The 15199-nt window shown below is 48.7% G+C and overlaps 2 protein-coding genes across 4 annotated transcripts in view; both read left to right on the top strand.

Annotated features, from left to right (window-relative positions):
* GFOD1 (Gfo/Idh/MocA-like oxidoreductase domain containing 1) overlaps nucleotides 1-11914 on the top strand; it is a 96884-nt gene extending 84970 nt beyond the window's left edge. For all 3 annotated transcript variants that reach the window (XM_072945670.1, XM_072945669.1, XM_006198631.4), the window contains one exon: nucleotides 4859-11914. In XM_072945670.1, the coding sequence (XP_072801771.1) occupies nucleotides 4915-5778 (864 nt within the window). In that variant the 5' untranslated portion in view covers nucleotides 4859-4914 and the 3' untranslated portion in view covers nucleotides 5779-11914. The remainder of the gene's footprint in view (nucleotides 1-4858) is intronic.
* The window catches only part of TBC1D7 (TBC1 domain family member 7), a 130405-nt gene that overhangs the window by 78605 nt on the left and 36601 nt on the right, over nucleotides 1-15199 (top strand). The window lies entirely within an intron of this gene.

Below are 15199 nucleotides of genomic sequence, written 5' to 3' on the forward strand. Positions count from 1 at the left end.
CCCCTATAAAAGCTCTGGTCCCTGGAAAGAGATCTGGGTGGGTTCTCAGCCATAGCTTGGAGACCCTGAGCTTGCAGACCCTGAGGGGTATAGCTCCCTGAACAGACTTTAGGGTCTGTTGCTTAGAAACTCCTTCCCTGAGTCCTGACGGCACTGACGCCTCCAAGGGCCTTGGAGATTTGGGCTCCTTTACAGAGCACACGCTCAGCAGGCACTGGAGGAGGCCAGGTCTGCATTTCCCCATGAGGGGTCTCAGGAGGGAGGTAAACTTCCTTCTGAAATGATTTAATGCAAAAGCTTCCGACAAAGAACAGGCCCACTGCTTTGCACGTGGCACTTTCCCTTCCAGAAATTTCCCATCAATCTCATTTTCTCCCCAACCTCAGCTCCGTGACATGGGGGAGAAGGCATTGACCCCACCCTCTTACGGAGAGGGAGCTCTCGCTTTGCTGAAACGCCAACTGCTGGGGAAATGTCTGGGCTCTGGCAGAACACACAAGGCATTTTTCTCAGGCACTCAGTGAGTCCATTTCACACTGCCTGTTTATTGGAAGTGAAAGCAAGTCCATATGTTTCAGGTCCCTTTGCTTGATTCTCTGCCATATGATTTTCTCTATGATTGAGGCCCTAAAGTGTGGGATCTTTTGCCTTAGGAGGAGAATGCATCTGACCCCAAGAGAATATGAACCCCAAACCTCAAGGGAGCGTGTGCCGTGCTGCTCTCTGAGAGATGGATGGATGCAGGGCAATAGAGACAGCCCTGCTGTCCTTTTGGTAAGGTTGTGCACCCAGCGATGAGAGTGTACAGGCTGTCCTCCTAGGGTTTCCAGAGCGGAGACGAGGGTGGTGATTTCCCCCGTTAGGAGTCCGCCACGGCTGCACCTCTCCCTGGCCTCTCCCGTCTCTATCTCCCTGGTAGAGTCTACTTACCTTCATATCAAAGGAATCTCAGAGCCATGGGCGTGTGTGTGTGTGGGGGGGTGCCCCTATTATTTCCTTTCCAGCACAAAATGGAGAGAGAGAACTTTTCTCTAAAGAACCCATTCCAGTACTTTCTCTGGGCATGGCGAGAAAGGCGTGGTGAGAGGCCATAGGAAAGTCATGAAGACACCAAAGCCCTGTGGTATTCCTGGAGAACCAGTCCCAAAGGCTGGGCTGACGGGGCGATTTGGAAGCTGACTGATTTCTTTGGGAAAAATCCTTGCATATATTCAATGGCATGTGATACCCCCGACTGTGGGCTGTGTCAGCCCTCTGTGCAGACAATGCATGTCCCCGTGATTTTAGGGGTGAGGGGGTGCTCTGTGCCACACTGATGCACCTACACACACATGCATGCACACTCACATGCTATCTGATGACCGCAAGTCCACAATTAGAATTGTATTCCTTTAGCCTAAGCCCTTGATTCTTGTCACGCTGTTAAGAACCTTGGAGTTTCGGGTTCTGGGTATTTCAGAAGGGCAGATTTGGGTGGAAAAGCTGAGCGAGAGAACCGAAGGATCTTAGCAGGGAGGTGGGGGAGGGGTGGCTCCCAGAGTGGGCTTTGCAGAAGCCCCACAGAGGTGAGGTTTGAGGGAAATCTGTGTAGAGCAAGGAGAAGACAGACTCTGCCTTATACATCTGTGAAGGGCCTGCTAGCTCTGCATTTTGGGTTCCTTTGAAGCTGGAAGCATTATATTATTTTTGACAATATATTATACGGGCTTCCAGGAGCATGTACCATGGAGATGCCCATTCCTCAGACCATGAGGGGACGGTGCACTGGCTTGGGATGTGGGTAAAGTGTTGTGTGTATGTGTGAATAGCATCTTCTGGAGAGGGTCCCTAGCCTTCACCAGAATCATGAAGATGCCTTGAGGAGCTGGAGCAGAAAGACGTAGCAATGTAGCCTGAGCCTTCGAAGCGTCACAAGTTCAGGGTGGGCAGGAGCTGGGCCAGGACCTGCCTGCCCCAGGCTTTGGAGGGCCCTTCTGCCATCACATGAGCTCTTCATGTCTCCTTTGAGCTTGAGAGAAAAAGTCATGTTTTGCTGACCATAAAAGTAGATAGACACTTAGAAAATCTGGAAAAAGGTAGTGAAGAAAAGAAAAATGAGTCCTAATCCTATTAATTAACTACTGTAAACATTTTGAGCTGTTCCCTTTCGGGTTTTTTTCTTCTTCTTTTGTCTTCTTAAGAGAGAGCTGAGATCATAGTATGTCTATGAATAGAGCCCTTTTCACTTAACATGACCTCATGTTCATCTTGCTTGCCATTAAAAAGGTTTTATAAGCATCATTTTCAGTGGCTGTATAATATTCCATTATACGGCTGGGCTACAGCCTACTTACCCATTCTATGGTTGGGCATTTGTAATACTTCCAGCTTTTTGCTTTAATAAATAATGCACTGAGAGGCATCTTTGGGTAAGCCGTGCTTACATTTTAGATGATTTCTGTATGAGAGATTCCTAGAAGTCTCTTTTGACTTTTGAAGATACTGTGTGTTAATATGTTGTCAAGACCCGTCTGTAAAGTGTGGACATTGCAAAGGACTGCGGGCGGAGTGGTGCAACCAGGCAGTGAGGCGCACGGGGTTCCTGCACACTCAGGGCACGCCTCTAGGTGCTGCAGGAATGGTGGTGACTTTAGAAATTAAACGGCCCAGCCTTTATTCTTGGAACCATAACATACTTAAATAGCCCGGAGGAAGAGATGCCTGTGTCTTAGAATCTTGGGGGAAGAAGCCACGCTGTGTTTTTCTGTAAAGGGAGTCGAGCTTTCATCAGTATCTTTTCATCTACAGCGCTTCAAAGAATTACCCCTGCGATGATTGTTTTGGGTATACCGAGTGGGAGAGAACTGTTTTTCTCTATTTTTTCTCTTACTATTTTATCTTACAGTGTTTATAAGAGAAAAAGATAAACTTCTTTTTTCATGTGTCATGAACATGACCAGTAGAGTGTATTACGAAGATAGCAGTTGGGTGCTGGTTTTGCAGACTATGAATTAGATATAAGAGGGTCACAGCCTACATCCATCGGGTGGGAGGCAGGTTTTGGCAGTATTTGTCACCTGTACCTACAATGACCGGCCAATCTGTTTACATATAAATCTGCTCCTGCCAACGTGAGCCCATGTTACATGAACCTCATGCCGATAGGGCCATATTCTCAGCACATAGTTACATGGGTGCCCAGCACATTCGGTTTAACACACCAGTGTTTCCCCATCCCTTCACTTGGCTGCTCAGAGTTAAAGGTGCTCTTACTGCTCACTCATGGTTATCAGGAAAGCCAGCCCAGCTCTGCCAGTGTAGAAGAGGCCAGGAGATGTGGTCATTGTGTGGGCTCCAGGCCTTTCACTGGGGCCAGAATTAGATGTGCCCATGGAAACTGACAGCCATTGACTGTATTTATTTTCTCCAGTCTGTGCTGACCACTTCTATTGCTCAGCCAGCTCTGGTTAGCTCTCCAGAGGGGAAATGATAATGCCACGTGTCCGTAGCCTTGTCTAGGCATCTCCACTGGATGGCCACCCACAGATGCAGGACTTCCACCAAACCCTCTGAGCTCAGTTTACTGGGAGTGTTCATGGGTTTTGACAAGTCGAGTGCCCATCCATGGTCAGGATAGCTGGGATGGGCGCATGTCTCATCACCCCATCTCCCCTGTGGCATGTCCCTCGTCTGTGGCCGAGCGCTCAGCTCTTCATAAGAGGGCCTACGTGCAGAACGTGACCAGACAGTAGAGACTTTTTTTTTTTGTATTTTTGAGTTCCACTTGGCTGTTTCTCCAGGTTCAGCTTAGTTGTTTTTCTTCCCTGACTCTTGGCTTTACCTTGGAATAAATCCTTTTCTCATTCTCTGCCACACGCCTTCCTTCAGCTTTGTTGTCTCCTGACCCAGAACTACTCAGTCTCTGACAGGGTTTCCATCTACCTGTAATGTGTGCACCCAGTACAGTCAGCACATAAGCCGAATTCTTATTTGGCCTCAGCTCCGTTGCCAAAGAAACCAAACTCCACCGTGAGGACAGGTGAGGGTCGGGCCACTGCCCACCCCTCAGGTGTAAGGAATATCTGCTCTTCGCCTAAGGAGCAGGAGAACATCAGACACACACATCTGTGACCACTGCCAGCCCTAATCCATAACGCGAAACAGACAAGCAAGAAAACACTCAAAAACAATCCTTTGTTGATGGTTATGGGGAAGATGGCTAAACGCTTAGACCTTTGAAGGATATGAAGACATTCTTCCTCATACTTAATCAGACTCTCTCCTTGGCCACGATTTCAGCTTATGTCTTCTGGTTCTGTCCAGATAAAGACACTATTCTCTACATATGGTCTTTTTAATAAAAGTTATATCTTACATATAAAATAAAACATGTCAAACATTTCCTGTGTAAGATAACTTTTAATAAAATATATTTTATATTATATGTGAAAAGCTATATTGTATACTTTGATAGAACTCTTTATAAATATTTTAAATATATTTTAAAATTTATATTTGAATATATTTTTACAAGTAAAATACATTTGTATATAAAATGTTATAGGTTAATATAAATAAAACATTAAAACGAAGCATTTGATATTGGTACACATTTTAAAATATTTCTAAAATATATAGACTAAATGTATGAAAATAAATCAATATTGAAATCAATGCCGATGGTTTAATACTAAAATTAAATAATTGGACTCAAGTGTTATTTTTGTATAAATAAAAGTTATTAAATGTTTCTAAATTGTAATAAGGGTACCTAGTCTGGTCTGGGTCCGTGCGTAAGTTCCCATCCAGGGGCCACAGCGCCCCCTGTCGCTGTCTCGGCGCCAGGGCCCTGATGTACTGTTTGTCCTCCCGCCCGCAGGCATCGGCAAGAACGTCATCTGCGACCGCACGGCCACGCCGCTGGACGCCTTCCGCATGATGTCGGCCGCCCACTACTACCCCAAGCTCATGAGCATCATGGGCAACGTGCTGCGCTTCCTGCCGGCCTTCGTGCGCATGAAGCAGCTCATCCAGGAGGGCTACGTGGGCGAGCTGCTGGTGTGCGAGGTGCAGGTGCACGGCGGCAGCCTGCTGGGCAAGAAGTACAACTGGAGCTGCGATGACCTGATGGGCGGCGGCGGCCTGCACTCGGTGGGCACCTACATCATCGACCTGCTCACCTTCCTCACCGGCCAGAAGGCCGTCAAGGTCCACGGGCTGCTCAAGACCTTCGTGAAGCAGACCGACCACATCAAGGGCATCCGCCAGATCACCAGCGACGACTTCTGCACCTTCCAGATGGTGCTGGAGGGCGGGGTGTGCTGCACCGTCACGCTAAACTTCAACGTGCCCGGCGAGTTCAAGCAGGACGTGACCGTGGTGGGCTCGGCCGGGCGCCTGCTGGCGGTGGGCACGGACCTGTATGGGCAGCGCAACAGCGCCCCGGAGCAGGAGCTGCTGGTGCAGGACGCCACGCCCGTCAGCAACTCCCTGCTGCCGGAGAAGGCCTTCAGCGACATCCCCTCGCCCTACCTGCGTGGCACCATCAAGATGATGCAGGCGGTGCGCCAGGCCTTCCAGGACCAGGACGACCGGCGCACGTGGGACGGGCGGCCTCTCACCATGGCCGCCACCTTCGACGACTGCCTGTACGCCCTGTGCGTGGTGGACACCATCAAGAGGTCCAGCCAGACGGGCGAGTGGCAGAACATAGCTGTCATGACGGAGGAACCCGAGCTGAGCCCCGCCTACCTGATCAGCGAGGCCATGCGCCGGAGCAGGATGTCCCTGTATTGCTAGCAAGGAACGGGGACCCAGCGCGACTTTGGTTAGGTCCCCCGTGGGGCCGGGAGAGTGGGAAAGGCCAGGGGGACAGGCGGCCTCGAGGAGTGTGGGGGCGGGGAAGGGGAAAGGTGGTGTGAGAAAATGGCATCTGGGAGGCGGAGCCCCTGCCCAGGTGAGGGCCCCCCCAAACAAGACTGTTGCAGGGCTGAGCTCGTACCTGGGGGTATGCAGAGGGCTTGCTCCGAGGTCGTCCCTGCTGGCGCCTGCGTAGGGGGAGGAGGTTCAGCTGCCTCTGCTGCCCTTCACTGTGGGGCGGGGCGGGGCGGGGTTGCGGTCCTCCGCACCTCGTCCCTCCCCGACATCTTGGCCTCCTTTGCAAGCCAAATGCTCCTGCGAGGTCAAGGCCCTGTATCCAATGGCAGCTCAGTTGGCAGGAGAAGGCACATCTTCACATGTCCACGCAAGCCTGTGGGTCTGGGGAGAGGTGGGAGCGCAGCGGCTAATGAGAAAGTTCAGATTCCAGGAAGCCACTTAGTGTCTGAAGGAGAAAGTACTTGGTAGCAGAGTGTGTAGCTTTCTTGATTGATTGGTCTTCCTCCCAGGACACAGGAGGGTGTGCCTTCCTCACTGACTTTTTGCCCTTCTCCTGACCTGAGGTGGGGTGTGGGAGTGCCAGGAACCACAAGAAGTGGGAGGGGTTCCCTTGAACCCAAAGGAGAGAGCAAGGGTACACCCTGCACCCAGACAGATGAGGCAGAGAAGAAAATGTCCCTTTGGATTTGTCAGCAGTGAAAAGCCCACGAGGAGCCACCGTGGAACTATTTCTCGTGGGATGGGGTGGAGGGTAAGAGGGGCTGGGTACTGGGGTGGGGAGGCTGTCCTTTGATGGGGCCAAGGAGACAGCAGGAGCTTGGGGTTTGAGGGCCCGCTCTGTGCGGGTCTCCAGGACTGGGGGCAGCTGTGCGCACCCGGGTGGCAGTGACAGTTCCCCAGCAGCAGAGAATGAGCCGGCCCAGGCCCAGGCTCTCCTAGGAAACTGGGGAAGGGCTCTTCGGAGATTCCCCAGCTTTGTGGATTGAAAAAGGGAAATCTTCAGGTCTACTCAGATATAATCCTCTTCCCTGAAAAAGTAAATAAATAAATAAAAGTCAAGGCTCTTTTCCTTAGCTTTGACCTTTGCTTTCATGAATCACACACCTGAAAAATTTTGAATAGGTATTAAAAGGCCAGCAAGGAATATCATTTTCAGTGTTTCTAAATAGGGTTTCAAAGCCCTCTGATGTGTATACTTCACGTAGGCTTGAAAAGCCTAATATAGGAAAAAAAAATCTTCCTCCCCTTGGTCTCCTGTCTCTCTTGTCTTGTCACCCTCTGCTTGTAACTGTAGGCTTGGATCAGGCAGTGCGGAAGGGAATCACTGGACACACACACACACACACACACACACACTCTCTCTCTCTCACTCACTCACACACACACACACACACACGGGTTGATAAATGCTCACTATCACCAGTGTTACTAAAAATCGCTCTTAAAAATTCAAACCAAAAAGAAAGCCCAAGTCAAATACATTTTGAAAATGGGAAATTACACTTTTGTTCTCTTTTCTTAATCCTTCACCCCTCCTCTCCCCCATAGGACATTTGTCAAGGTCAGTGTGGAGACTGTTACTTATAAATCTACACAGTGTGTGTTTACAGTCACAGAAATCCAACTGTTGTCTTTGGCACACAAGTGAGGCTTAAGCTTCTTTTCAGACGGCTGGCAGGAGGCCTGGAAGAGAATTTAAGGGGCCCAGAGGGCACCCCCAGGTTCTCAGAGCAAAATCTGAAACTGAGCAGTCTGGTCGGTTGCAGCCTCCCTCCTCCTCCCTAGGTCGGTGCACGAGGGTGCAGCGTGGTCAAGCCCCAACACCACGGGCATGTTGGGATTCTCTCGCACAGAGGAGTAAGGATTACATTCCCAGAAAGAACGACCTTGCTTCCTGGGGCCTCGCTGCAACGTGCTGAGGTTAGTCAGCTGAAACTCACCATTGTACGTTACGGTCCCTGTGCTGTTGGCAAAGTTCATGATCAGCGTGCCAGCTTTTGTAGCTATCAGTTCAAAACTAGAGACTTCGTAGAATGGAAGTCTCCCAGTAACAGTGTGAGCAGAGGGTCATGCCATGGACTGTTTTGGTTCAGATTGTCCTAAATTCCTTTCTAGATAAATAGCTTTTGTGGAAATTGAGTGGAAATAATTTTTATTTTCCTAGCTAGCCCAAAGGCTGTGATAAAGGATGAAGAAAAAGGAAACTAGTGACTCTGTGGGTCTCATTTTTCTAAGTCATTTATAATCTAAGCAGGGATATTGCTGTTTCTGTACTTCACTAAAATACTTGGGAGTTTTTTTCCCCTAAAAGATCTCTGAACTCTGTGATAAATATTTAGTGTCTAAAATAAAAATTCTCACTTGAGGCTGGGGTATAGAGAAAGAATATATATTCTTTAAAAGAAGCATGAAAAATATTTTAGTAAGTGTCCTCAAATTTTATCTACTGAAATGCATGCAGTAGGTAGATGCAGGGACAAGAGGAAGACAAGACCTAGATAGTTCATTTTTGAAAAAACAGAAACTATAGTAAATGGGTTCCCTGGTGCTCCCTTGGCCCCTTTCCTACTACTTGCAAAGACTTGATTGGGAGCCACAAGATACAGCAGAAATCTCAAGCTTTCAGCAACATTCTACAGAAGGACTTTGTTCCGGCCCAGCATCCCTAACAGTCCCCCACAGGGGACTGGGTACCATCAGAAGGATTTGGGCTTAGATGGAGTCTTGGGAGTGATCGGCCCCTTTCTGCCTTATTGATTGTGTTTTGGGGACTTGGAGTAATGGAGTCTCCATTTTAGGGGCATCACACTTAGTCCCTCCTTCCCTGCTTTGTGGCCATCATCGTGTGTTTGCCACTGGTGGTGGCCTCTGCTGATGTTCCAAATTCTGAGAGAGATTGTAAGTCAGGCTCTTACCCAGTGCCCACAAGGGTTTGGGAATGCTCCGTGCTTACTTGGAAGGTTTGAATGCTCTGAGGTTTATTCTGGAGAGAGTCCAGGACCACTGTCAGCTTCCTTACGACTTCTCCCCCCGATGGGAGAGGCACGGCAGGGGACGCTCCTCAGCCTACCTGGTAGCAGGTACCTCTAGCCTCTAAGGGCAGTCTTGGTTGACTCCAGCTGAAGATGATCTTCTCCCAGACCCTGCTCTGTCTGCGGGGATCCATCTAAATACTCCCCACATTCCCACATGTCCTGACCTTCCACTGTGTGCGGGGTGTTTTAAGTACAGTATCTCACTTAATCCATAAAAACAACTACATAGTAGTGGGTTGTTCCATTTCACACGTGAGAACATGGAGGCTGAGAGGAAGAGTAATTTGCCCAGAGCCACAGAACTACTAAGTAGAGGTGGGATCACTTGAATCCCAAACCTTTCTTCGCCTCCAAACCACGCTGCCTCCCAGGTTTGAGTTTCTCCAGTTCCGTGCGGGGCAGGAAAGCACTCCTGGTGGAACCCTGTTGGGGTCTGTGGAGCAACAGCGATTAGAGCTCAGTGTGACCTGCGTGGGGCTCCACTCTGCCGCTGTCGGCACCTTCCCGTTGAGCAGGACTCCACGTTTGATGTTCTGCCAGAAGGTTCCTTGTTGAGCTGCATATAGAAGAGTCGATTTTTCTTCCCCTTCCAAAATGGGAATGTCACTCAGCTTCTTTTAGAACCAACTTCGTAGGTTGATTCTGATTGTAGGTGATGCAGCAAACTGCAGATTTGGGAAGTTTCGAAACACTGTTGGCCGATTATTGTAGACGGTTGGGTTTTGCTCTTGCTGGTCTGAGTATAACATAGGAAAATGGCTTTTCTCAGGGAATGGAGCTCTTAAAGTTCATTTGTTTGGGACTCAGATTTGAGCTGTGTTTCTACTTGTAGACTCTCTTAACTCTTCATCGTGTCTCGTAGCTGCAGCTGTGGAAATTGACCTGTGGTCATAAAATAGGTTTCTGATTGCATTGCTTTTATTCTGGTGGCTGTGGGGTGGGGATTCAGTATTGCTAAGGGTACCCTGGGGAGAAGGTAAATCTATTTTCATCTGAAGGGACTTCAGAGCCCAATCAATATGTTCAGTTCCTTTATTTTTACATCCCCAAGATGTTAAGTGACGACCAAGGTCACACCGCTTCAGAGCAGTAGAGCCAGGACTAAAATTCCAGTTTTCTGACTCTAAGATCCCATCCTGCCTCACACAGCATCTTCAGAGCTCTCAGATGGGGAGTGGGAGGCCGAGAGAAGTGCGATGACTCGTCTGAGGTCCCATAGCTAGTTGATGGAAGAGCTGCATTTAGAACTCAGACCTGCAGTGGACCTGAGCTGTTGCAGCTGAGTTTTTTTTGGTTTTTTTAAGAAACTCAATGATGTCTTGAGAGGACTCAGAAAACTAGCTGTTTAAAATTTCCCCTTGTGACTGTAATGTGAACAATAATCTCTAATTTGTATCGTCTTTGGCCAGGGTGGAGGGCACATATGCAGATGTCCACCTCTGGGATTTCCTGAGGCCACCTCTACTCATAGGCCTCCACCCCTCTCCCGGATCAGATCTAGGCCTTGACTCCCTTAGGACCCCTGCCCTCCCCGCCACCCACTTTTCCGGCCGTCCAAATCCAGAAGTTTATAGGGCAAAGGCCACAACACTGGGGAGCTTTGTTGTTGTTTTTTTGATCAACTCTCAGAGCCCTGCATTTCAGTTCCTTTTTGGGGATAGGAAGGTAATGAAAGAAAAGCTGTATTTGTCTGCAGCCCGCAGGCCCCCCCAGCCTGCCCTGCCCCACCCCACCCCGGGTAGAGAAGTGGGCAGGTGGGGAGTGCTTCAGGATGTCTCCCAAGAGGAGTGAAGACCTTCTTGCTGCTTAAAGAGGTGATGGGCACAGTGGTCTCATCATAGCCTGGAGGTGAAGCCAAGACCTTATCCGAGTAGCTACACCAGTTAGCAGCAGCAGGTGGTGGCCTACTGACCTTTCCTTCCCCGAGACGCAGTCCCTATTTGCCGGAGTTCTTGGGAGGGCCACCCAGGTGGCTGGCTCAGTCAGGCTCCTACAGTGTCGCACTACTGAATGCTCTCGAATCTGTTGCCCCTTTCTGTTTACGCCAGCAGTGAGGAGAGTCATCACGAGGCCATGTCACATGCAGTGGCTCCATGCTTAGCGTGGCAGTCAAAAGCTTGTCTGGGAGGGTGTGAGCAGGGCCCACAGACTAAGCCTGGTGTCAGCTATCTGTCCTTCCCCGTCCGTCCAGGCCTCTGCTGTGCCCCGCAGCCATCACAAAGGCTGTGTTGTTGAATGTTCCCCGTAGTTGTTCCTCATAAACTTGATGGGCTTCTTTGTGATTCTAGTCCCAGGCTCAGAAACAAAACACAAGCAGGAGACCTGCCTGCTCCTGTCCGCCACCCCCACCCCCACCCCGGCCCCTGTCAGGCATCCCGTTGAGTTTAGTATTCCGCCCTGTGCCTTGCCCAGGGGAGGGGGAAGTTTCTAGCAAGTATGGCTTTCTGTCTGTTGCCTGGTGCTTTTACTGTACTTCATTTTTTTTTAACCAAAATTGCATTTGTTTGATTGTCAACGTCGAGTATATATTGTGTTTTACAAACATGAGTATATATATGTATGTATATGTATAAAACCAAACTTATATATAAAAGTCAAGGCATGTATACTAGATATTTTAAAGAGTTATTTATCAAGGGCAAAAGATGTGTGTTATAAAGTAAACAGAGTCTATATTTTATATATAATGTAGATAGCAAAAAAATAGCTTATAAATTATAGAAGGTTTGGGATTTTTTTAATCATTAAAGCAAAGCAAAGAAAGACAATGAATGCAACTGTTCTTAGTGCTTTAAAGGCCACACTGCTGTGGGAGGCGGCCTCGCCTACCAGGCCCTCGGGCTGCACCGTCTGTGCCCCGGCCCAGAGCAGATGGCCTGCTGTTACCTCTGCGATGCTCAGGGGGCTGTGGTTGCCATCATTCCACCCGCTGGCCTGTACCACTTCAAACCTGGCTTCCTGCTGTCCTCAGTTTGCGTTGGTTGGGTGAAGGAATGGAAGTACCAAATAAATATTGAAGAGAAGATACGAGTCCAGCTGTTTTCCTGTTTATTAGAGGGTGCTCCATCTGATGAGTTAGGTACCTGGCCAGTTTATGGGATGTGAAGCAAGAATGGGGTGGGAATGATGGTGGAGCACCCGGGGGTGTGTGTGTGTGTGTGTGTGTGTATCTAGCATGGGAAAAGCTGTTCTTTTTGATTGTAGATACATGTAGATGTGGATGTTAGAACTGGAGGCAGTTTAGAGCAATGTGGTTCAAAGCCTCATTTTGAAAATGTGGAAATGGTGGGGAGATAACCTGTATAAGGCCACTTGGGGGGGCGGTGTGTGTGTGTCTGGGTGGTTGAAAGTCTGGTCCCAACAAACAAGAAGATGACAGCATAGACTTTAGATTGGGGGAGAAAAATTTAGAATTCTCTGTTATTTCAAGATCTTGACCTAATACCACCCACCAAGCTCTGCAAGACGTGTTCTAACAGGCTCAGCTGACTAGTTTCAAGAGCATCTTTGCTTACTTCGTTCTTAGTAGTGTTTAAGGGCAACCATCTAGAACTGAGCTCGGCCGAATTTCAAATTTGCATGAATGAGGATGGGCTGGCCTTTCCTTTCCACCATCTGCTGTCTTAAAGAACGCACGTGGGTAATTCTTCTGGTCCATGCTTTCCGTTCACTTAAAAACAGTTTAGACTCAGGAAGAAGAAAACAAAAGCTGAGATTCTGTGATTCATTCCTTCATGAGCAAGTCGTGATGTTAATGCATTCAGAACGCAGCCCATCTGTTAAGGCAATAAAATTGGCAGCAAACCCTTGCGTTCACATAGGTTATTACGAGGCACGTATAACATTCTGAACCTTACGACACTGTAGTAAATCTAAGATCAGTACTGAAGAAGGCAGTGAGAGAGAACACTTTGTCAAAGCTGAAAGCCTCACTTGCCCAAATGTACTACGTGGTTGCCGTGGGGTCCGGTCCTCTGAGTTTCTTCCAGCGGAGTGGTCTGGGAACCAGCCCCTCATGGAAGACATCACTTTCCTAAGCACTTATGTATATTTTCAATCCAGGAGCTAGTTGTTCCTTCGCAGATTTGGAATCTCTTGGTGATGCTGGTTCCTCTCAATTTAGGCTCATTTCCTGTTACATAAGCCAGGGATTATGCTGCCTCCTACGATATCACAGGATATGATCACATTGCTTTCATAGTCTCTGGACTGCGGTTTCCAAAGAACAGTTGCAATTACATTGCGAGTCATTGAGGTTGTAGTTTACGGGTCAAATGAAGAGAAATCTGTGTCTCCTCCCGTGCCTAGCTACCTCAGCCCCTGCCCCACCACACACACGTGCATGCGTGCGCACACACACGCATGACCATTTCTGGTTTTATCTCCCGCTGCTTTTGTCTTAAGCGTTTTAGCACCTTTTGTGGAAAAAGAAAATGACTGCTACAATTGTTATGAGAATGGACTATACATGTACAAAGTATGCAGAATTTTGTATAGAAAAAATAATTTCACCTCACTCTAAGTTGTATGCTCCCATTTTATGAACCCACACTTACCTAAATCTTGCCTGAGAAAAGATCCCTCTGCCTTGATTGTCCCAGGCAGTCTCCACATGCCTTTGTCAGGAGCAGTGCTCCCTGCGGAAGGCTGGCCGAGAAGTGACAACCACAGAAATAGAAAAGAGGCACTTGATAGCATGTGAGCCTTGTCATGACCAACTAGACAGCCTTACAGCTTACTTTAGCCAAAACCTCTATGAAGAAGCTTATGCAAAATGTTCAGAATTCTTTGCCTTGTTCATTCAAGTTCAGGCTCCCTCTTGAATCCTACCTCTGAGTCTCCATCTGCTGGGTAAATTCTTGAGCTAGGACAGTCTTTGCAGCATCACTGTGGTCCAACCACTTCTACTAGATGGACTTCTAAGTTGGTTATTGGACTTGCTCCCAAATATCCTAATGATGGGAACCCCTTTCTCTCCTAATGTTACCCATATTCTAACCATCTTAGGTCAAACAAAACTCTCCCTTTGGCCATGAGTAAAAATGAAAGACTAACTTTAGGAGTAACTTCTTGGGCAGTTATAGATGCATTTCTTTCTTGGTAGATGATTTGTACATCGGTGGGGCTCAATCCCAGAATTACAACCTGGGAGGCACATGTATGTAAGTCCCATTGTCTCTGACCCATTTATCACTGGCCATCAGCCCCTTGGAAGCCGGACGCCCTGGGAGGAGGAACCTAAGAGGGCCGTGGGGATTGTGACCACAAAGCCCATGAGGCCCTAGGCTGTCCTCAGTCTTGAACCCCACCAAGTCACTGACTCCCTTTTAGGGAGCATTGAGGGGTCTAAATCAGGCCAGACCAAAGCTGTTTGGGGCTGCCTTGGGAACACTGACTCACTCTAGGCTCCTTAAAACCAAGACCAAGCAGACAGAATAGCTGGTGAAAATATAGAGGCGGAAAGGAAGGCCAGAGTCCCTGCTGTCTTTCTAGGTCTTCTGAGGCTGCTTGTCTGGGATGTGGCAACTCACAGGTGAGGCTGGGGCCTCGGTCCCTCTTCAGTGTGCTGAGCTAAGTACTCAGATTTCTACCATGAAGCAGAAGAGAGAGCCAGCCGGGGAAGAATAACTGGGTATCGGGTATCAGCCCGGCTGTGAGGAGCTAAAACGTCTGCTTCACTGAGGAGGCCAGTGGGCGGAAGTGATGGGGAGAAAAAAGAGAAGGAACTGGGGTCATGGGGAGTGGCAGTGGGGACATGAGGCAGAAGCAAGAGTGGACATTCCTGCCAAGGGTAAAAAGACGAGTGGGGGGAAACAAGTGGAAGGCAGAGGCATGCATGTAAGATATGGAAGGTTCTGGAGATAACTATGTGTTACATGAGACACCTGAGACATGGCTCCTCTGCGGCTGACAGCCTTATCTGTGTGCTGGGAACAGTTTGTTTGAGGAGGAGGAGAGAAGACGAGAAAGCACGAGGTAGGAATTCTTACAGGAACCTGGAAGAGCTGGGCTGACTCACTTCTAGAGCTGTTCAAAGCAATCAAACCGTTGGCGTTTGCTGGGAAAATTTCCATACGACCCTCTGTGTTAAACGAGTACCAGACTCCGAGTGCGCCCTGGGTCCCCTCCTCCTTTCTTGTTGCTTTTGCTGTTTGCAATCCCCTTCCCCCTCGCAAACCTGACGTGTTCAAGGATTCTACATCTTCCATTTCACCCTGTCTGCTCGTCCCCCCTGGGGACACATTCGGGAATCTGCCAGATAGCCTTTTTTTCCCCCCCACACAGGAAGTCTCACCCTCCTCGGCTTT

Source organism: Vicugna pacos, chromosome 20 (assembly GCF_048564905.1).
Source record: "Vicugna pacos chromosome 20, VicPac4, whole genome shotgun sequence".
NCBI lineage: Eukaryota > Metazoa > Chordata > Mammalia > Artiodactyla > Camelidae > Vicugna > Vicugna pacos.